This window comes from Chanos chanos, chromosome 8 (genome assembly GCF_902362185.1).
Source record: "Chanos chanos chromosome 8, fChaCha1.1, whole genome shotgun sequence".
In the NCBI taxonomy this organism is placed as follows: domain Eukaryota; kingdom Metazoa; phylum Chordata; class Actinopteri; order Gonorynchiformes; family Chanidae; genus Chanos; species Chanos chanos.
In genome coordinates, this window is record NC_044502.1 from 5,719,459 (window position 1) to 5,742,424 (window position 22,966).

At 41.3% G+C, this 22,966-nt stretch overlaps 1 protein-coding gene across 1 annotated transcript; it reads right to left on the minus strand.

Moving 5' to 3' along the window:
* Positions 1-4,824: 4,824 nt before the first annotated feature.
* stk24b (serine/threonine kinase 24b (STE20 homolog, yeast)) lies at positions 4,825-18,620 on the minus strand. Its single transcript, XM_030781943.1, has 11 exons — positions 18,579-18,620; positions 13,055-13,285; positions 10,659-10,715; positions 9,977-10,085; positions 8,967-9,124; positions 7,811-7,996; positions 7,419-7,564; positions 6,853-6,966; positions 6,434-6,518; positions 5,436-5,575; positions 4,825-4,975 (listed from the first exon to the last, which is right to left on the minus strand). Exons 1-11 carry the CDS (start codon positions 18,618-18,620, stop codon positions 4,936-4,938), a joined length of 1,308 nt encoding a protein of 435 aa, XP_030637803.1. The 3' UTR covers positions 4,825-4,935.
* Between the last annotated feature and the right edge of the window lie 4,346 nt (positions 18,621-22,966).

Consider the following 22,966-nt stretch of genomic DNA (forward strand, 5'->3'; position numbering starts at 1 on the left):
CACTTAATTTCAGCATCAGAATCGATGACAACTTTTTAAAACAGATATTTAAACAACAAAACCCTAATTCCTGAATACAGCAATTTGGGTTAATTAAACTTAATATTATGGATTGTTTTTTTAACAATAATTTATTTTGCACCATGTAGCAAAAGCTTTGACCCCCACCCCCCCTCCCCCCTTCTTTTTTCCCTAATCTGTAATATACCGGAGCATTTAGACCGGAAATGTGAGCAATCAGTCCAATGTTTATATTTATCTCAAAGTACACACCTGTTGTTTCTATTTTGTAGTATTATTGCTATTTTTGTATGTGATGAAAAAACCAGAACCTTGTTTCAAATGGTATCTGATGTAATAAAAGATGTAAAAAATGTTAAGGAATAACAGTAAATCGATCCATCAGGTAGGTGTCGATCAAACGCTTCAATAAAAGAATTCCACCTTGGCACACTATTCCTCCGGATTTTTTGATGGGGGAGGGGGGGGGGGGGGAGAGAAAAGATAACTGAAAACAGAAAACACCTCAAAGGTATTCGAGGTCAATGAAACGCGCGAGCGAAGAAAAGAGGTTTCGTTTCTCATCGTCCTTTGTCGTCTCATTCTCAGAACTGGAGCTGTTTATGCTAGTCCGTCTCTCCTAAGTTTGACCATGACGTTAAATTATATACGGTTAAAGGTTTAACGATTTAAAATCTAAAGCAGAGCTGTCCAAATCCTGTCGTGGCAGTCCTGTTGGTTTTCTCGTCAACATGTGGCCTCAGTTTGGTCCACACTTTTCCAAAGACAAAAAAACCCCCCAAACTATATATATATATATATATATATATATATATATATATATATGTGTGTGTGTGTGTGTGTGTGTGTGTGGTGCTACTGAAAATATAAAAACAAAAAGCAGGAAAGATTTTGGCCTTGAAGGGCTTGACATGGATACTTCTGACTTACAGCAATAGTTCCCAACTCCAAACCCAGGAGACCCACAGATCAGCACATTACTGCTCTAACCAAGCCTTAACACACCTGAATCAAATGATCTTCTCATTACTGCTCTAACCAAGCCTTAACACACCTGAATCAAATGATCTTCTCATTACTGCTCTAACCAAGCCTTTACACACCTGAATCAAATAATCTTCTCATTACTGCTCTAACCAAGCCTTTACACACCTGAATCAAATAATCTTCTCATTACCGCTCTAACCAAGAATTTACACACCTGAATCAAATGATCTTCCCATTACCGCTCTAACCAAGCCTTTACACACCTGAATCAAATGATCTTCTCATTACTGCTCTAACCAAGCCTTTACACACCTGAATCAAATTATCTTCTCATTGCTGCTCTAACCAAGAATTTACACACCTGAATCAAATGATCTTCTCATTACTGCTCTAACCAAGCCTTAACACACCCGAATCAAATAATCTTCTCATTACCGCTCTAACCAAGCCTTTACACACCTGAATCAAATGATCTTCTCATTACTGCTCTAACCAAGCCTTTACACACCTGAATCAAATAATCTTCTCATTACTGCTCTAACCAAGCCTTTACACACCTGAATCAAATAATCTTCTCATTACTGCTCTAACCAAGCCTTTACACACCTGAATCAAATTATCTTCTCATTACTGCTCTAACCAAGCCTTTACACACCTGAATCAAATAATCTTCTCATTACTGCTCTAACCAAGCCTTTACACACCTGAATCAAATTATCTTCTCATTGCTGCTCTAACCAAGAATTTACACACCTGAATCAAATGATCTTCTCATTACTGCTCTAACCAAGCCTTAACACACCCGAATCAAATAATCTTCTCATTACCGCTCTAACCAAGCCTTTACACACCTGAATCAAATGATCTTCTCATTACTGCTCTAACCAAGCCTTTACACACCTGAATCAAATAATCTTCTCATTACTGCTCTAACCAAGCCTTTACACACCTGAATCAAATAATCTTCTCATTACTGCTCTAACCAAGAATTTACACACCTGAATCAAATAATCTTCTCATTACTGCTCTAACCAAGAATTTACACACCTGAATCAAATTATCTTCTCATTACTGCTCTAACCAAGCCTTTACACACCTGAATCAAATAATCCTCTCATTACTGCTGTCACCAAGAATTTACACACCTGAATCAAATAATCTTCTCATTACTGCTCTAACCAAGCCTTTACACACCTGAATCAAATAATCTTCTCATTACCGCTCTAACCAAGCCTTTACACACCTGAATCAAATAATCTTCTCATTACTGCTCTAACCAAGCCTTTACACACCTGAATCAAATTATCTTCTCATTACTGCTCTAACCAAGCCTTTACACACCTGAATCAAATAATCTTCTCATTACTGCTCTAACCAAGCCTTTACACACCTGAATCAAATAATCTTCTCATTACCGCTCTAACCAAGAATTTACACACCTGAATCAAATAATCTTCTCATTACTGCTCTAACCAAGCCTTTACACACCTGAATCAAATAATCTTCTCATTACTGCTCTAACCAAGAATTTACACACCTGAATCAAATAATCTTCTCATTACTGCTCTAACCAAGCCTTTACACACCTGAATCAAATTATCTTCTCATTACTGCTCTAACCAAGCCTTTACACACCTGAATCAAATAATCTTCTCATTACTGCTCTAACCAAGCCTTTACACACCTGAATCAAATAATCTTCTCATTACCGCTCTAACCAAGAATTTACACACCTGAATCAAATTATCTTCTCATTACTGGTGTAACCAAGCCTTTACACACCTGAATCAAACTATCTTCTCATTACCGCTCTAACCAAGCCTTTACACACCTGAATCAAATGATCTTCTCATTACTGCTCTAACCAAGCCTTTACACACCTGAATCAAATTATCTTCATTACTGCTCTAACCAAGCATTTACACACCTGAATCAAATTATCTTCTCATTACCGCTCTAACCAAGCCTTTACACACCTGAATCAAATAATCTTCTCATTACTGCTCTAACCAAGCATTTACACACCTGAATCAAACTATCTTCTCATTACTGCTCTAACCAAGAATTTACACACCTGAATCAAATAATCTTCTCATTACTGGTGTAACCAAGCCTTTACACACCTGAATCAAATTATCTTCTCATTACTGGTGTAACCAAGCCTTTACACACCTGAATCAAATTATCTTCTCATTACTGCTCTAACCAAGCATTTACACACCTGAATCAAATGATCTTCTCATTACTGCTCTAACCAAGCATTGCCACACCTGAATCAAATTATCTTCTCATTACTGCTCTAACCAAGCCTTTACACACCTGAATCAAATTATCTTTTCATTACTGCTGTAACCAAGCCTTTACACACCTGAATCAAATAATCTTCTCATTACTGCTCTACCCAAGCATTTACACACCTGAATCAAATAATCTTCTCATTACTGCTCTAACCAAGCCTTTACACACCTGAATCAAATAATCTTCTCATTACCGCTCTAACCAAGCATTTACACACCTGAATCAAATTATCTTCTCATTACTGCTCTAACCAAGAATTTACACACCTGAATCAAATAATCTTCTCATTACTGCTGTCACCAAGAATTTACACACCTGAATCAAATAATCTTCTCATTACTGCTGTCACCAAGAATTTACACACCTGAATCTTCTCATTATTGACTTCTTAAACTGGGTGTACTGGGACAAGGCCTTTACCAGAATGGACAGTCTAACTGGTTTAGCGGGACTGGGGTTGACAGACACGGGTCTTAGACCTACTGTCATTTGTCTCACTGAACTGAACTGAGAGGAGACAGTTTCAGTTTTGACTGAAGAGACTTCGCAGGCTTTACAGAAGAGAGTACCCCTTTAATCTCTTATTAAAATGAACAGAACACCTCAAAATTGCACAGACGATAAAAAGGCAAGGCAATGTCAGTAATGGCCATCGAAGAGGCTCGGTTTTTAAATACTTACCATTTTTCTTTTCTCTCTCTCTCTCTTTTTTTTTTTTTTTTTACCTAACAGTATCTACAGAAGCACTTGGCCATCTGTACACAGTGATTTATTTATTTATTTGCAAAAAAAAAAAAAGAAAAAAGAAAAAAGAAAAAAAATCATAATGTTTTCTTCTAAAGTCTGTAAAATTAAGTCTATATACAGATTTGTACACAAATCCAAACGTAGCGCCCTCTGTCTTCCTGGATGACTTGTCTTTTCACCATAGATTACCTGAGCTTTCAGTATAAACGCTGCATTCTCCAAAGCATGAGGGGCTTACACTGTCTCTCATACACACACACACACACACAGACACACACTTACGCACACATGCATCTTGTTTTTCGGAGCCGTGCACACATCGTTTTTGAGTCACGGGGGGTTTTTGGGTGACAGGCGAACTTTCGCTCGAGGGAGGAACACACAGTGAGGCAGGAGGCATCCGTGACGTCACACTCTTCCAGATGATTCGGAAACATCCAGAAAGGCGTTTTAACAGGCATGCTCTTTTTCTCTCCCTTTCTCTCTCTATCATTCCTCTCCGGTTCTTAACAAAATAATCCACAAATGTCCTTTTCTTTCTTTCTTTTTTTCTTTTTTTTTTGCTAAGCAGTTACCCTCACACACACACACACACACACACACACACGCACGCACACACGCACAAACACACACGCACAAACACTCTATGATGTCCAATGGGTTTAAAGATTATCCAAAAAAAAAAAAACAAACCAAAAAAAAAAAACCCAAAACGAAACTGAGGCTTGTGGAATTTGAGGATTTCTCTCGAGGTGACAGAAAGACCGACTGTCCTCCAGGGAGACGTCACAGAGACTGCTGGTGTCAGGATTCGCTGACCTGATGCCAGGGGGGAGGGGCAAGAAGGGGACTGCAGCGTGACGGACAGGACCAACAAGCCAATCATTGGTGAGAGGAGGATGATGTTCTAGCCCTAGAGAACCTTAGAGGAGAAAAATGTAGGAATGATGAGGAGCTTTTCCAAGCAGTAAAACCACCTTCAAGTTCAGTGACATTTCTACTGGATTCTCATTTTTAAATACTTTTGTACAATGAATTAATCCTCACTAAACCAATGGCCAAGGTCGTTGTGATTACTAATGGAGGCACCACAGTGGCTAGCGTTCCCGTCACTGTTTCCATTACTTATTACCAGTGCAGGATTCTGATACACCAACGGAAATGACATACAACTCAAAGGTTGTCACGACCCCCCGCCCCCCTAAAAATGCTTCAGGTCCGTAACCTTCATGAATGTCTTACTTTCAGTACTATAGAAAAAATAGGTTGTACGAGAGACAAGGCTAGTCCTTTTGATCTGGAAAGAACACCGTACGTGCAAACTGGAACGGTACAGAAACATCACTGGATGGAAATCTGTCGCTGGCGGATTTCTGTCCTACCTCTGGAGTCTTTGTATGAGCTGGGTAACCATGGCATCCGTGATGCCCGGGTACGTTTCCTCCGCCAGGAAAACAGCCTCACCCAGTTCATCCAACACCTCCGGCTTCACGCTGGACTCCACCCCTCGGTTCTCCTTCAGCTGGTGGGAACAGAGATGACAGGTAAACGCTCATGTAGAGTCACTGACGTCTCGTGTGTGTGTGTGTGTGTGTGTGTGTGTGTGTGTGTGTGCGTGGGCGGGGACGTGCACGTAACACAGTGTGTGTTATTCTGGATCTCAAAAGAACAGCCTGGAGTTCAATCGAGTTCATATATCTCTTGCTGTGACTTAGCATAAGGCTTTCTCAAAGCGCGTCTCTTTTGAGTGTGATAAAAATGAATGAGGAGGGTGAATCGGCAAAAAAAAAAAAAAAAAAAAAATTCTCCAGAGACACAATCGCAATCAGACAGGGACGTGAAAGGATTTGCCCTTGGCAGGAAGCGGAGGGAGGAGAAACATGGAAAAAAAAAAAATCCCTCAGCCCACGGTGACAATTCCATCTCCTTTTTCTTTTCCTTCACCTCACAATCCCCCCCCGTTTCCCGCTCTCCACCCAGAAACAGTGATTAGTCATGGAGGTTGATTTTATACTCCTTTAAAAATACTTTGAGGATATAAACACTTCTTAGGACGCGTCGATTTATTTTTCCTCCTCCTCCTCCTACCGCGGTAAAAAAGACGGATAGGATCCTGCTGTTGTCGAGTGGATTTGTGTGTGTGTGTATGTGTGTGTATGTGTGTGTGTGTGTGTGTGTGTTTGTGTGTGTGTACGCATGTGTGTTTGTGTGTTGAGTGTTCGGGGTTGTGGGAACATCGGTTTCTGGTGAAGACTGTTTGCTTGGTAGAAGTCTGCTGTCCACTTGGAAAGCGACCAAAATCACAAACACAACATTTGCAGTGTCAGAGTGTCAAGACACATGTCCCGTAGCCTTCAGACGGACATAAAACCGCCCATACCTCAGATAACACGGGAGAAATGATCGCGGACAAACTCTGAGACGATGGCCTCTTTGGAACGTCTTCCATCTGAAAAAGAGAGAGAGAGAGAGAGAGAGAGAGAGTGAGAGACAGAGAGAGGGATGGATAGAGAGTTCTATTAAAAATAACAGATCAATAGAAAGTTCTGTCTAACAGCCCTAAACATAGAGACGGTATCATGGTTTCAGTATCAATTTTGCAGAATGCAATTGTGAAATTAATTTCTGTGGTTGACATAAAGCCCATGCACACAGGGAATCTGCCGCTACTGTCAGTTTTACGTCAACACAATGAACTCTTGGTCGCACACCATTAACCCCCCACCCCCCCAATGTGGAACTGTGTAAGGATCTGTACAGAGGATTTCTTTCTCCCTGGGACTCTGTCTCCACTCCTGGTCTCCTACCTGACTGGCTCCATTCTGTAGCTTTTTGGGATCTTTCTCTCTGATCGTGAAGATCCAGTCATCAGTCCCAAAGTCATTCCCACCTGATGCCTGACCATCTGGCTCTCTGAGAGAAGAGAAGAAAAGAGAAAAGGAGAGGTGGAGAGGAGAGAAGAGAGGAGAAGAGAAGAGAAGAGAAGAGAGGAGAGGAGAAGAGAAGAGAAGAGAAGAGAAGAGAAGAGAAGAGAAGAGAAGAGAAGAGAAGAGAAGTGGTTACTTAGAACAAAACTGATAGAGAGAGCAAGAGGATGTGTAAAAAAAGAAACACTCCGTTTGGTTGCAAGGCTGGTTAATTCGTTAGACTAATAAAAACCAATGAACCGAAAAGTGCATCTTTTCATTTTTTTTTCTTTTCGCAAACAACTACTAAACCACTGACAAAACTAAAAAAATATTACCGAAAAAGACTCTGCAAGCTTTCCTTCTTTCTCTTGACAATAACTTCGTTGGTCAGTATCTCACCTAACAAACAATTTTGTTTTTTTGTTTTTTTGATAAACCAGTCTGTGCTTGACCTACGTGTCGGACTCGTCCGAACTCGACTCCTCTCTGGATTGCTCGGACTTCCAGCGCTTGTATCTGTCGATGAGCTCCGTCAGGTACGACGTCTTCTTGGCGTGACGCACAATGAGTTTGTGCTTTAGCAGCTCTTTGGCAGTTGGTCTCTGAAACCAGGGACAAAGGAAAGAAAAGAAAAAAAAAAAGAGGGAGAGGGAGAGGGAGAGAAAGCGAGAGAACACTCAGTTCCCTGACGCAGCGAATTTTTAAAAGCGCCTTTCTGATTAATGAGTCCTTCCATCTTGGCTGCACGTTGGTACGTCTGAATCATTATAATAACTGACACTTTAAAAAAAAAAGAAAAGAAAAAAAAGAAAAGAAAAAAAAAAAAGAAAAGGAATCAAGACACTCACAAAGCTGGGCTCTTTGTTGAGACAAGCCTCTACGAACTCCTTGAGAGGTTTGCTATAGTTGCCCTCCAGCGTGGGGGGGTTGTTCTTTGGGATGAGGAAAAGCACCTTCATTGGGTGCAGGTCCGAGTGGGGCGGTTCTCCTTTGGCCAGCTCGATGGCCGTAATCCCCAGTGACCAGATGTCAGCCTGCAAAGAAAAAAAAAAAAAAACCAAAAAGAGATGGGCCAATTGGCCAACTTCACGGTGGGTCTGACAGCTGAGTCTCTAGTCAGCACGATTTATGAATGTAAGAGCAGTCAGTTTAAGGAATAGTTCTAGAATCTGAGTAGGTCTCGAAAAGTTCTAGACTTGGAATGTGGACCTTCTGAGGACAAGCAGCAGTAACTGTAGTAGACTGAAATGGGACTAGACTGAAATGGGACTAGACTAAAACAGGACCAGACTGAAATGGGACCGGACTAAAATGGGACTAGACTAAAATGGGACTAGACTAAAACGGGACTAGACTGAAATGGGACTAGACTGAAATGGGACTAGAGTAAAACAGGACCAGACTGAAATGGGACTAGACTAAAATGGGACCAGACTGATATTGGACTAGACTAAAATGGGACCAGACTGAAATGGGACTAGACTAAAACAGGACAAGACTGAAATGGGACTAGACTGAAATGGGACTAGACTAAAACAGGACCAGACTAAAACGGGACCAGACCGAAACGGGACCAGACTAAAACAGGACCAGACCGAAACGGGACTAGACTAAAACGGGACCAGACTGAAACGGGACTAGACTAAAACGGGACCAGACTGAAACGGGACTAGACTAAAACGGGACCAGACTGAAACGGGACTAGACTAAAACAGGACCAGACTGAAACGGGACCAGACTGAAACGGGACTAGACTAAAACAGGACCAGACCGAAACGGGACCAGACTAAAACAGGACCAGACTGAAACGGGACTAGACTAAAACGGGACCAGACTGAAACGGGACTAGACTAAAACGGGACCTGACTGAAACGGGACTAGACTAAAACGGGACCAGACTGAAACGGGACTAGACTAAAACGGGACCAGACTGAAACGGGACTAGACTAAAACGGGACCAGACTGAAACGGGACTAGACTAAAACGGGACCAGACTGGACGTACCTTTGAGTCGTAGGCTGACTGTTTGATGACCTCAGGAGCCATCCAGAAGGGCGTGCCCACGAACGTATTTCTCTTGATCTGCGTGTCCGTCAGCTGGCCAGCCACGCCAAAGTCCGCCAGCTTCACCTCGCCCTGCTCTGACAGCAACACGTTGGCCGCTGGACGGAGAGGGGGGGTGGTGGGGACATGACAAGATCAGACAGCGCTCTAGTGGAAACTGAAGCCTGTAATATCTACATAAGTCCTTTACAAGTGATCAATAATACTGCTAGAAGCATGCCCATCATGTTTCATACAATTATTAATGCCCTTGACATCCAAAGTGTTAGAATTAAATGGCACAGCACTACCAGACGTATGTAAACAAATGATAGCTGTTGTTTAGAGTTCATGCAGTGCAGTGTTAAAGAGGCTTTGTCGTTATCGCTGGAGGTGCAACAGCAAAAAAAACCCGCGGCTCTGTACACGTCGTGGGTTTGGGGCGACGTTTTGGCACATTTTTTGGGGGGTACAGGGGGCGAAAAACAAAAGAAATGCCAAACGCGGATTTGCTGGCTGACAGCTTCAGCCAATGAGAGAAAATATATATCTGATGTGATATGAATTTTGAAATCTCATTGGGCAGTCATGTCGCCTTGATGAACAAACAAGAACACGGACCTCTTTTTTAATGGACTACGATGATTCAAATAATAACCTAACTCATATTTCATCACACATACATGTCTGTGTGTAATAACTTTACATCAACCAGTGGGTAGTTTGATGCCCTACTTCAACCATGGCCAAAAGGAAAATTGTTTGGTTTCCACTATGTACCAAATCATAAATCTCACTAAGAATATATACATACATACATACACACATACGTCTATAAATATATATATACACACACACACACACACACACACACACATATATATATATATACATATATTTTTTTTTTTTCCAGCTGTTGTTAGATATAGAGATGGTAATAACGAAAGGTGACGAATGTCCAGCATTAGTACCTTTGATGTCTCTGTGGATTTTCTTCTCTGAGTGGAGGTACTCCAGGCCTTTGAGGATCTCTCTGAGGATGGTCGCGATTTGCGTCTCCTCCAAAGCGCCAGGCTCCATCTGAAAAAAAAAAATCAATCAATCAATCGATAAATAAATCCTCGTGAACCAGGGCTTCGCCAAACCACGCCCGGTCTCCAGCTGGTCACTGTCAAGGCTCATTCTGCCTGGAGAACTTCACTGTTTGTTCTGCAGGGTCAAACCAGTCTGAAAAAAAAAAAAGTCTGCTGTTCGTTGTTCCAGTAGAGGTCACTAAGGTCTCCCAAAACCAACAGTCCTGCAATGTGAAAAGCCTTCTTGGGACACACCAAAACAGGGCAGTGACTCGCAAAACCCTAATGGGCTCACTCACTAACTTACTTACTTACTTACTTAAAGACAGCACTGGCCATAAAAAACTTTTAAAATCCGAGTAAAAATTGGTCATTCAGATGCGCACCACCCTGAACAGCTCCTAATGTCTGTAAACGGACACAATCAGGGTATCATTTCAACTTTGCTGTATGTTTCTTTATCTACTAATATAGTTTATGTGCTAATATGGTCCTTCCTTGAGCACTTTACCTAACACACTCAAGAGTGTACACGCACACGCAACACGTGGATACATAATTTGATATTTTTACTACTTACCAAATCGAGTGCAGATCCCCCGCCTAAATACTCCATAATAATCCATAGCTTTGTGTCCTAAAACATGAGGACATAGGAGGACGAGAGAAGGAATGTGATTAGATCTATACATCAACCCACAAACAACCAAAAACAGCAACAAAATGTTTACTGGAGGGTTCAGAGCTGCCGAGTGCGAGGGTGTCTGACTAATCCTAATCCAGGTTTAATTTGGGATTAACTGCAGTTGAGAGGGTGGGAAAAGACTTGTTGAGCTGCATACCTCCATCAACTCACATGATGAGCTTAAAAAGAGAACGTCTGTGAGTGCGTGTTTGAGAGACTGACAGACAGAGTGTTTGTGTGTGTGTGTGTGGGAGAGAGAGAGAGAGAGAGGGAAAGAGAGAGGGAGAGAGAGAGAGAGAGAGAGAGAGAGAGAAAGTGTGTGTGACACACAGTGAGAGAAAGAGAGTGAGAAATGACAGTGTTTTTGTGTGTGTGTGTGTGTGTGTGTGTGTGTGTGTGTGTGTGTGTGTGTGTAGAGAACTGAAAAAGTATTCTGCTAAAGTAAATGTAACATGATGTCCCGTCCCTCTAGACTGCCGTGTGTTTGAGTCTTTCTCTATGAACTTCTCTCTCTCTCTCTCTCTCTCTCTCTCTCTCTCTCTCCAGTTTTTCACTGAGGAGATGGATGAATCATTTCCTGACTTACACATGGTGCTTTGATGATTCATCTGACAAAATAATAACAGAGAAATTACAACAATGTTTGCAGCAACATCCTTAAAAGAGCAACACCCCCCCCTCCATCACACACACACACACACACACACACACAAATACAGACCGGCAACAGAGTTCAACACCCATTCAACCGTTAATAATGTGAGGCAAGTTTAAATACTACTGAAAAACCCATCAAAGCTCAGGAAGTCAAACTAACATTTTCACTCCCTGTAGCACTCAAAGGTTACAGGAATGTTCTAAGAAAAACAAACTAACAACAACAAACAAAAAAAAACACTTTCGCTTTAATCAACCTCCTTTTCTATAATTGCGCTTCTTTCTAAATTTAAACTTGGATGAATTTTTTTATAAGACTTCTTCTGTAGAAATGTAGCCCATTTTTGCTCTGACTGCAGATCCGGACTCATGAACTTACAGCTTTAGACTAGTAAAGCTGACCTCAAAAGTCCCTGAGCGAACTTTTAAAACACATACTTCTATGACTCCACTACGTCTTAGCTCACAACGACCAAGAAACGTACGCAGCAAATTCTACAGTGTTAAATGTACTCTTGAGAGAGTTCATTTTAACACTATGCTGGTGTTTATTTTGTCCCAGCGGTGTTGATTTAAAACTTCCTAAAGTGTTGATAATACAACTCAGATGCAGTGTTAAAATAACTGCATGCATAGTTAAAAATTCACTCTGCTTAACACCAGGAAGTGTTATCTACTTGCTACACTGGTTTCATAACTCCGTAGTACGAGTTGAATCTCCAACACTTCTTAATGACACCAACTCCCTTTAGCAGTTGATTCCTTTAGTGTTAAATCGTGTTTTTACAGTGTCAATTCAACTCTATATTTGACACTTTTGCTTAACACCGTAAAATCAACTCTGAGTATTTTGCCATGTACCGGTCTCCAGTTAAGTTTCATATATTTAAAAGTGAAAAATAAATAAATAAATAAAAATCAAGTCTGAACATCAAAGGGTTTCATTCACTCAAATTCGAAGAAAAACCCCAAAATGCACTTTTACAACCCTTATTAAGAGGAAGGAAACTCTGACCTCTATATCTAAAAAAAACACCTTCCTGTATATAGAGGAAGGAAACTTTTTAGATATACAAGCAGAAAACACAAGTGAACCTCATAAAATGAAAACAGACACAGTGGCAGCTGTGTCCCCATAATGCACCCTGTCCCTCCAATGACAGAAATGCTTAATGTGGTGAAACAGTGAATTGGCTGCAAACAACAAACATGTTTTTTCACTTTACATTCTTTCTCAAGATTTTTCACCATCGCGATTCATCTGAACCCCCGACCGAAGTTCCTTGACTCGATAAGACTCAATAAGTTTCAAAGATTCGAAAATAAATACGATAGACATACAAAAGTAATCCACCTGAAACGGGTCACCGGAACCGGACTCGAAACCCCCACCAGCTCGACCCCCCCCCAAAAAAAAGCAACAAACAAGTGTCTGTCTGCTGGTCTTCAGTTAAGACTGTATCTGAGGTTTATCAGTCTACGTGAATCGAGGTGCCGTCATCTAAGACCTACACATACCAGATCATTCCAGCTGACTAGACCAAGCGCAGCACAACCATTACTGTAGGAAAAAAAAAACCCCAAAGCAAACAAAAACACAACGAAAAAGAACCAAGCGTGACAGAGACACCCACTTTCAGGTAAGAGCCGTAGTACTTGGTGACGAAAGGGCTGTCGCACTGGCTTAAGACCGTGATCTCCTGCTGAATATCTTCGATCTCGTCCTCCGCCTCCTCCAGGTCGATGATTTTGATGGCTACCACTTTCTGCGTACGGTTGTCGATGCCTTTGAACACCTCCCCGAAAGAGCCCTTTCCGATCCTCTCCAACTTGGTGAACAGCTCTTCAGGGTTGGCTTTGAAATTCTGTGGAAGATGTCACAAGGATACAAGATGTGAGGAAAATTATTTTACGATAATATTGAGATCCATCAAGGGTATTTTATTTGTGTGGACAGTAACAATCAAGCTTGTCCGAAAAGCTCCGAGTTTATCTGTTTAGTGCTTTTTGTAATTAAAAAACGGTCTCAAAGCAGCTTTACAGAGATCAGTGCCTGAACCCTCAGTAAGCATGCCCAAGACAACACTGGCAAGGAAAAGCTCCCTAAGAAAATTAAATGAATAGGAGGAAGAAACCTTGGGAGGAACCAAGACTCAGCAGGGGGAGCCCATACTCCTCTGGCTGAAAACAACTTCTATTTGCTCTTTCTTTTTTTTTTGTGTTTTGTTTTGTTTTTTTCTGAATCAAGTTTCAGTTTGGTGGTTTATGAAATTGTACTTCGAACTCACTCACTGCAAACATCGAAAATGCTGTAACATTGCTATGTGATAGAAATGATAATTTAGCAACTTTTGTTCTGAAGCAACGATTGCTACAAGGGTGTCATTTTTCTCTCGGAGGGTCTGAAGCCAATTCTGCATGTTTAGGAATGGAGGCACATCTGGAGAAAGCTAAAAGTCGCAAATACCACCGCGGACAGTCGCTGAGCTGGTGGGGGGGGCGGGCGTTATTACCCCCAGGGCTATTCTAATAAGTTGCAACTGCGTTTTTATGACTATCCGCCCCCCCCCCCGAGAGGACATCCGTATTTCTAGCTGACGGAACTGAGCTCAAGCACATGCAGATAACGGGAATGATCTTCCCGGAATTTCTTTTTCCTCCTGAACCAAGGCAAAAACACAAAGGCTGTTCTTCATCTTAAAACACACTCTTTTCCTCCAAAGATTTGACCTAAATACAACAGAGAACATCACTGTTCCAGTGAATCAACCCATCCCCTCCACCCACCCCACATACATACATACATACACACACACACACACACACACACACACATCCCTCCCTCCAAATGCTAGTCCTTACATATACCATGGGAACTTAAAATTTTCCCAAAATAAATGAACTCTTAAGCATGCTGTCTAAATTGGACTAAAGCCAGTTATAAATGGTTCCATGAAATCCCACGAGATACGCTCGGAGAAAATTAGCTCTTTTTTTGGGGGTGGGGTTGCAACGACTCTGGGACGTGAGATGAAGTGATTGCTGGGTTGCCTGGGGTCCTCGTGACGCCTCAGTGCGACGCGAAGGGTAGCGTCAAACGCACGAAAACCGTGACGTGGAATTAAAAATGGAAAAGAACAGCTGTGAAAGGAAAGATGGAAGATACAGGAACACACGCAGCCTCCGGCCTTGAACATCTCACCGCAAACACATGCATATCTCTCTGCTCCTCACAGTTCTGGACGACCACGAAAACATCTCATTTTAGGCAGTTCCCATAACACAGTCAATGAGGTCAATGACATTCTTAATGGGACAATGAAGATGGGTTCTTCGTCCCAATCTAAACTGGGGTTAGATTAAAGTAAAGACCATTTATTTTTTCCAGTATGATGCAGAGCACGAGATTAGAGAATAGTGAGAGCCATAACACAGAATAAAGGAAAAATGATAATAGAAGACATTTAAAAAAAAAAAGGGCTCAGATTGGTAGAGAGAAGCTTATGTGATTAATGACTATGGGTGAAAGAGGCTATGAGAGTCTGATTGCCAATCTCTGGACTGTCAACAAGTGATATACCACCAGCCCATCAAATAAACACACAATCTCTTCCCCTCTCTCACTCACACGCACACACAAACAGACACAATCTCTCTCTCTCTTACACACACACAATCTGTCTCTCTCCCTCACACACACACACAACACAATCTCTCTCTCTCTCTCTTCCCTACACACACACACAAACACACACAATCTCTGTCTCTCTCCCTCACACACACACGACACACACACACACGACACAATCTCTTTCACACACACAGGCAAACACAAACAGAAACAATTTCTCACACATACAATCTCTCTCACAAACACAAACACACACACACACACACACACACAATCTCTCTCTCACAAACACATGCACACACTCTCTCTCAACTAAAATCACACGCATGCTCATAACCCCCAAGGCACACACACACACACACACACACACATTGCAGGCAGAGCAGACCTTGGATATTCCACTCTGAGAGATTTATTAGCTTCTGTCATCTCCTCCCACCCATCAAATAAACAGTGAAGTCTGGGCCCTCTGATTTACCCCTAACAAACGCCGCTTTCCTACAGGCACCCCTGACCTCACTAATCCTGATCTCTATGGGCACTGACAGGTGGAACAACCAACAAATTCTTTTACACTTTTCTCTCTCTCTCTCTCTCTCTCTCTCTCTCTCTCATGTGTGTGGTTTGGACACTGAGCAGTTAGACACCAGGTCATGTGACCCAGTCAGGTGAAGGCTAGCAGCGGTCTTCATCTTCTCCAGTCTGGAGGGAAAAAAAAAACAAAAAAAAAAAAAACCCTTCTCATCCATGACAAAAAGAATGGATCTTTGAACGACCCCTAAGGGAGTAATATGTATCATTTATGAGGAGAGAGCTTCCTCGGTAATGCACCGGGAAACACTGTGAGGCTTTTAGCGTCGGGGACGCAACCGTGGCCGCCATCATCTCGCTCAGCTGCAAAAGCTATACAGTAAAACCGCAGGGCTGGAAACAGCCGCACGGAGCGCCTCATATCACATGTCTGTGTCGTTTGTGACAGGCTAGATAGGCAAAACTGAACCTGAACCAGTTCAAACTGGGACACCAAATTAATCACAAAAGCCATATCAGTGGAATACCTAAGATAAGAGTGCAGGTTGACTTAAACGTTAATTCTCAACTTACTTTGGATTCTCAACAGGCAGCAAATTTTAGATTCAGTAGGCCATTCTATTTAAGGATATTCATACAGGATACATTCTAACAAACTCTAACTCTAACATGTTCATAATTTCTAACTCTAACGTGTTCATAATTTGCATATTTGACATCATGATTTACGTGCTTCTTTTATTAAAAAAAAAAGAAAACTCTGCTATGCGTCGAATGCTTTGATCAATGCCAGGATCAAGTTGATCAGACTAAGCATTGTTCCTATGACAACGTTCACCAGTCATTCAATAACAGCAGGTTTTAGTGACCCATAGGTAAATAAAAACGAATCTGGAATGCAAAGACAACGCATCCCTGTGTAAACTGGAGTTTCTGTCATGGAAATCCCAAAGCTTGGAACAACCTAAGCCACACTGTTTACCACCACTCAAACACTTTGAGTCTTTTTTTTTTCTTGACAATTTACGCTCAATAATACTATGATCAGGACTGACAAAAAAAAAAAATCTTTTCCCAAAAGTGAAGGGATTAAAAAAAAAAAAAATCTGTCATTCTATACTCAGTGATAAACTGTGCCATCCATATACACCATGTATTTTCTAGGTAAAACATGTCAGTCCCTTTCCTACATATGACAGGCTGTTTGACTAGCCTGAGGAAACACCAGTCATATGGTTATAGCATGAATAGGAGACGTGACCAAGTGACCCAGTTCTCTTGACATCTCGATGGAGAACTCTGTGCCCCTCCACCCCTCTCCTCCCCCTCCATTTTCTTCTCTTCCCCCTCTCATCTTCACTCTCTTTGACAGATGAAGCAGAAGAAGGCCATATTCTTTTGAGATGAACATGAAGATCTAACCAAGCCTTTCTAATGGACAAATGCATTTCATGAAAACCCCCATCCACGAGATTAATGCGGAAAATGTCCGCAACTGCTAATTCACAAATGTTTCGTGTTGATACGCCCTCCAAACAAAAACAAAAAAAAAAAATAAATAAAAAACATAACATCAACCATCAGACTACAGTGCCTATTAATGCATCTCAGCTGAAAAGCTAGGACAAGCTGGTGATGATACTACTGGACTCTCCGAGTGCCTCCCTCCAAAACTCGCAGCCATTAGACATATGAAGCCCCCCCCCCCCCCCCCGTGTAGCCGCCTGGGAACACCATACAGCCTCGTTAACGGAGTTTTACGGGAAGTGTTAGAGAACCGAACAAAACCATATGCTCCAGAAATAAAACATGCGGTAATTAATTTGGAGCCAAAGCAATGAAACCTTTTTTATTATTATTATTATCATTACCACTGCACCAACTGATTCCCCTAAGAGGCAGTAATATTTAAAACGCGTATTAAAACATGTAGCCTATTTTTTTTTCTCAGAAAACGCTCGCTAGAGCCCCCCAGCTTCATATGGTAGCCAGTCGGTGTTAGTCACAGTGGGTAGTGAACATTTGGTCGCTGACAGAGCGGATCCGTTAAACGGTTTTGATGAATAGAGAACCAACATTTGCTTGTCGCTCTCTTCCAAACTGTCATTTATCAAACATGATAAGTTTCCAAACACTTGCTTGCGGGAACAGATCCCTTCCTTGTGTGTTTAGCTTCGTTTGTTTTTTTGGCTGACGTTTCCCATGATTTATCACAGGTTTTCAAGGTTTTTTTCCCAATATTTCAAGATTTGTTGAATTCTTGTTGGAATGTATGTCATCCCTTCTAACTCATCATTCATTTTGTCTTACAAATAACACTGAACGACCTGCACGCGGACCAGGGCGAATCAAACGCTTCTATCATGGCTTGCATGTTGAGAGAAACTGATTAATTGTTTGATCAATTATCTGATCAATAATTCCTTCTTTGCAATTTATCTGGTAAATGCTGACCGCTTGCAGGAGAACAGCCACAAGAGGACGCAAAGATACACAACCTGCATGTGATAGGCAAAGTGTTACTCAATCCATTTGTGCAGGCTCATAAAAAAGTAGACTACAACAGCCAACCGTTATATTACTAAATCATGACGTCTACTTCGTTTGTGCTAACGAACAGCCCAATTGTTGCTTTCAGCACTTTAATGAGGCTTTCAGCTGCCTGTATTTTTCTAGCCGCAGGAATTTTCTATTTGCCTTACGTACTAAGCGCACAGTTATCTTGATACCAATCATGACAGCTGTGCAGCCTAACAGATGCGTGAACTACAACATACAACAGCTGATTAACTTCTTATATTATCAATAAATCTCTGTTTCCTGTTTTACCCTTTCTGGTAGCTTCTCTTATGCAGTTTAGGAAATCTATTTATGATGCACAAGAGTCGCATTTCGTGACTATGTGACCACACGTTCTACCACACACAAACTACCACACGTTCAAAACTCACAAGCAAAAGTCTAATTCTGTTTGTTGGTGGTGAGTGATGAGTTACCTGCATCCCCGGTAGACTACCCTGAACCGGAGAATGAGCCATAGCGTCTGGCTATAATCCTCAGCAGAAAAAAAAAATCGAAACAGTGATGAGTGTGACCACAGAAGTACACCTCGTTCCGTGAGTCTTCTTGGGTTTGGGAGGAAACTGTTAAGTCCGTTCTTGATAGTCAGTGAATAACGGTCGTCTAGCGTTAAACTTCAGGAGCGCTACAAGAAACAGAGGCTCATCCGTGCGAAGTAATTCACTGTAACGTCACTTTGACTGAGGTTCTAGTCCGAAGTGAGCCTTAGCTATACCGTTGATGGGACAAACGTTAGTTGTTTACCAACTACGACATACAGAGGGAGAGGCGGCACAAATCAGAGATGTAGATACCTTCGCTGGTTTCCAATCAAATCCCCCGTACAGATATGGTTTTGTGAGCTCTAGCGAAATGCATGAAGCCTGATTATATCAAGCGACTTAGCTGTTTGGCTATACGTGGATAGCTAACTAGTCAAGAGTTAATGGTCCTTGCGAAAACAGATCTCCCAAGCAGAACATGGATGGAAGCTCATACGCAACGCGATTACGGGCTGTTCATTTGACCGAAAGACGCAGGACCATTGAACGATGAGTTCTGATCGAAGAAGCAGCTTCAGAATTTTGTTATTTGCTAAAATAGCAATTTTGTGTTGACATCCTCACTTCACTTTCCTGTTCGCCGCCATCTTGTCAGTGCTGTCACTCGGGCATCAGGGCGGTTCCGGACGCAACATGACACGCCTCTGCAGACTGAAGCAGGGCATTATAGCAGACCTATTATGATGATAATTATACTAAAGTTTCTCATAGCATATTTCAAGTGTCTCTTAGACTGTCATCTGAGGTGTCCCCTCTTGCGTCACTGCCCTTTATGTATGCTCTTAATTTTTTTGAAAACCTTATAATATTTATGGTGACTTTAATTTCATTTCAATTCATTTACCATGTTATACTAACTACTGACATATACTTCTATTACTATTGCTATTACTACGTCGTAGTACTACTAGTAGTATTAGTAGTAATCGTAATCATAATCATTATAATAATCATAATAGTAAACCCTCAGATTTGATTGTTTCTATGACTTTCAATTATTAATTCCATCAGATGTCTTAATTATGGCATGGGCTTCTCTTATTTGTTCATAGTTAAGTTGATGGCTTAACCGATAGTTTACGACCAGTAAAAACTTCGGCGGTAGACATTGCATACAAAAGAATGAGCCTTTTCAGTAGGCTAAGATGCCGCTTTTTCCATGTTCACAACACCCGCACACATACAGTTTAGCGACATCCATTGGATGAAGCTGGAACAGAGATTTACACGCAGCAACATGGCCTTTGAGACACATGCAGTTCGCAGTCTCCTTTTGAGCCGTCACTTACATCATAAATACAATGTACAGGTTTAGACGTCGATGAAAAATGATGGAATTATAAGTAAATGTATAGGGGTTATACTGCATAAAGTTGACCGGATTACGTACGAGAAAAGTATATTTTAATTATGTGTTGAAAGTGTACTGGGAAATATATTAGTATCCACTAGATGTCACCTTAAGTCCAGTTTCTGAACCGAACATGTGGCGTTCCACCAGTGCAGTTCTCTGGACACATACAATATTTGGGATTTGATCCCGGCTTATGTGGGGAAATGATCAAATTGCACATGACTATTAAACAGTGAAAATGTATGGAAACTAATGAAAGTCATTTTACATCAACGTGACGATAGAGGGGCACATTTATCCCTGTAATATCATAATCTCTTTAAAGTTAGAATTCTTCAGAGTCCGAGAAAACCTTTATGCATTTCTAAGGGCAGATAAAGTGAAACAATGACACCCGTGGTCGGCGAATTTCACGGTTTCATGTTATCTGTTGTTTTGTAGCGAATGTCTAAGTATGTACCGAAGCAGTAGCTTAAAACTTCTGCACATAAACTTTTTATCGGCGCCATCACTTCCATTTACTGGAATTCTTGGTTGATCCGCGCCACCTGAGGCATCAGAGCTCCTCAAGCCGGACTGTATGCTGAGAATGAAGACGTCATAATCCTCAAAAAGCTCTCAAATTCCTCCAGAGAGGCTCTTCATCTCAAATCTCCCCAGTTTTCTTCAAACGGTCCCAAAACCCACCCTCAAAAAAAAAAAAAAAGACCCATCGAAACTCGTTTCAAGCGTGCTAACCCCACAATAGCTAATACTAAGGCCTAACCAGTTTCTAAAATGCATCTTTAGCTAGCGGTGATAAAAATGTAGAGGCTTCTCTTTTGTCGCCGGGCAGGGCGTAACGTCAATCATGGACAGCGTCAACGTACTAATTCCCAGGGAAGTCCTTATCTGCTCTATAGCTGCCTCAGTAACACTGACCTATTCTCCGGCTTACCATGCCCCATGTCTTTCAGAGGTCCTGTGTTTTGCATCATTGTCCTGACTTCGAACTCCATATTTCTGATTAGTTCCTTATGATGAGAAACCTTCAATGGAGTACAATTAGGAGAAAAGGGAGCTGATTAAAAAAAAAGGATCAGAATATTGAAAACATTACATGCTTAAAAGTAGAAATACTTGAATTACAAAGCATCATATCAATGTTACCCTTTTGGTGTGTGTGTGTGTGTGTGTGTGTGTGTGTGTGTGTGTGTTTGAACCTATGAAGATGTTTTAAGAATAATGAACTGGTAAAAGTAACGAATCTGCTAGAAAAGCACACACTGGCTGAACTGTGTTGGTCCATAGGAGAGCGAATGGAAAAACTTTAGAATACCCTGTAGGATGACAGACTTTGTACATTCATTCCCACACATACAGAAAGACTACATTTTTTTTTTTTTTAATCTTTCTGAGGTTCAAGGGTCAAGGGTCACCTCTGGTGAGCAAGCTGATGGCTTCAAGGAGACACTGAGGAATCTATAGGCTGGATTGATGAGGATGCACTCGAGGTTCATTTTCAAACTAAAACTCAGCTTGGTGTATGTTCCAGTTGGAATTGCATTCCCTACAGGACGTCCGAGATTGTATATGGGCACCTATGCGTTCCCCACAGCAGTCATTCTCTTCTCTTCTCTTCTCTTCTCTTCTCTTCTCTTCTCTTCTCTGCTCTGCTCTGCTCTTCTCTTCTCTTCTCTTCTCTTCTCTTCTCTTCCCCAGGAAATATTCAGAACTGTTAAGCACAACTAGCTTTAAACCAAGCTTAAGTCCAATCCTCTACAGGCTTTTAGTGTCACTGACATTACTGACATTGTGCAAAGGAATATGATCATTCAAAAGTCTTCTGTAAAAGCATATGTAATATTTCAAAATGTATGATGAGGGTTTTTTTTTCCTTCTTTTGGCTTTTATGTAACATGTATGAACCGCTGTTTCCGAGAGGAAATCTTATTTTTCGTATAGGTCAGATATCAAAACTGCCCGGCTATACAAAAAACAACAGACTGACAAAGCAGAAGGCTCTTGGTTTGAAGTAAAGTCTTTTCATACATTTTGTCATGTATGTTCACTGACCCACACAGTGCAAAGTGACCTTAAACAACATGAGAACCTTGTTTAGGATTGTAAGTCAAACCAAGGGTATGCTACCCATCCATTTAAAGCAACATAGCTGTGCTGAGAAAACATAAAACATTTTAAACAAAAAAAACAGTCTCGTTACAAATTAAAAAGTTTTTTCAGCATTGTCCATGTGATATCCAGATCGCTGTATATATATATATATATATATAAATATATATATATATATATATATATATATATATATATATATATATATATATATATATATATATATATATACACACACACGCACACACACACACACACACACATATATATATATATATATATATATACAAACACACAGTAATTAAGATCCATTGATCAAAACCCAAACTGCACCAACAGAAGGACTCATATATGTTTTGTGTTTGCTTGCTGGCATTCATTCGGCATTACACAGCAAAGCTCAGCACTAGTGGTGGCTTGCATAGACTGTAAAGGAAGCTCTGAGTAACCAATTCCACTTGCTGCACACTGCACGCTTAATTGGTCATTGCTATTATATTGGAGGTTATCAGTCTTGGGTGTGCCTCCCTTGGCAGAACCCAATTTACAGAGGTGTGTGTGTGTGTGTGTCTCTGTGTGTGTGTGTGTGTGTGTGTGTGTGTGTGTTAAGGGGATAAGCCTTCAGCAGACGACACCACACACAGAGACATTGTGCAATGAATCATTGGGCTGGCGGGCTGAGGACCCAACATCTCACTGTAATTAATGGTAATACGAGCCTGATGGATCCCAGCCAGGCTACAGAGGCGTTTCATTAGGGACTGTGATGAACGCTGAGGTACTATAGAAAGAGAGG

What these genes read in the sequence shown, in the direction of transcription:
- stk24b (XM_030781943.1), bottom strand. Translation starts at nt 18,620, where the DNA reads ATGGCTCATTCTCCGGTTCAGGGTAGTCTACCGGGGATGCAG. An exon ending in GGGGATCTGCACTCGATTTG is followed by an intron (nt 10,086 to 10,658) that starts GTAAGTAGTAAA and finishes TTTTTTTTTCAG; the next exon opens with ATGGAGCCTGGCGCTTTGGA. An exon ending in CTCATACAAAGACTCCAGAG is followed by an intron (nt 4,976 to 5,435) that starts GTAGGACAGAAA and finishes TTCTCCTCTAAG; the next exon opens with GTTCTCTAGGGCTAGAACAT.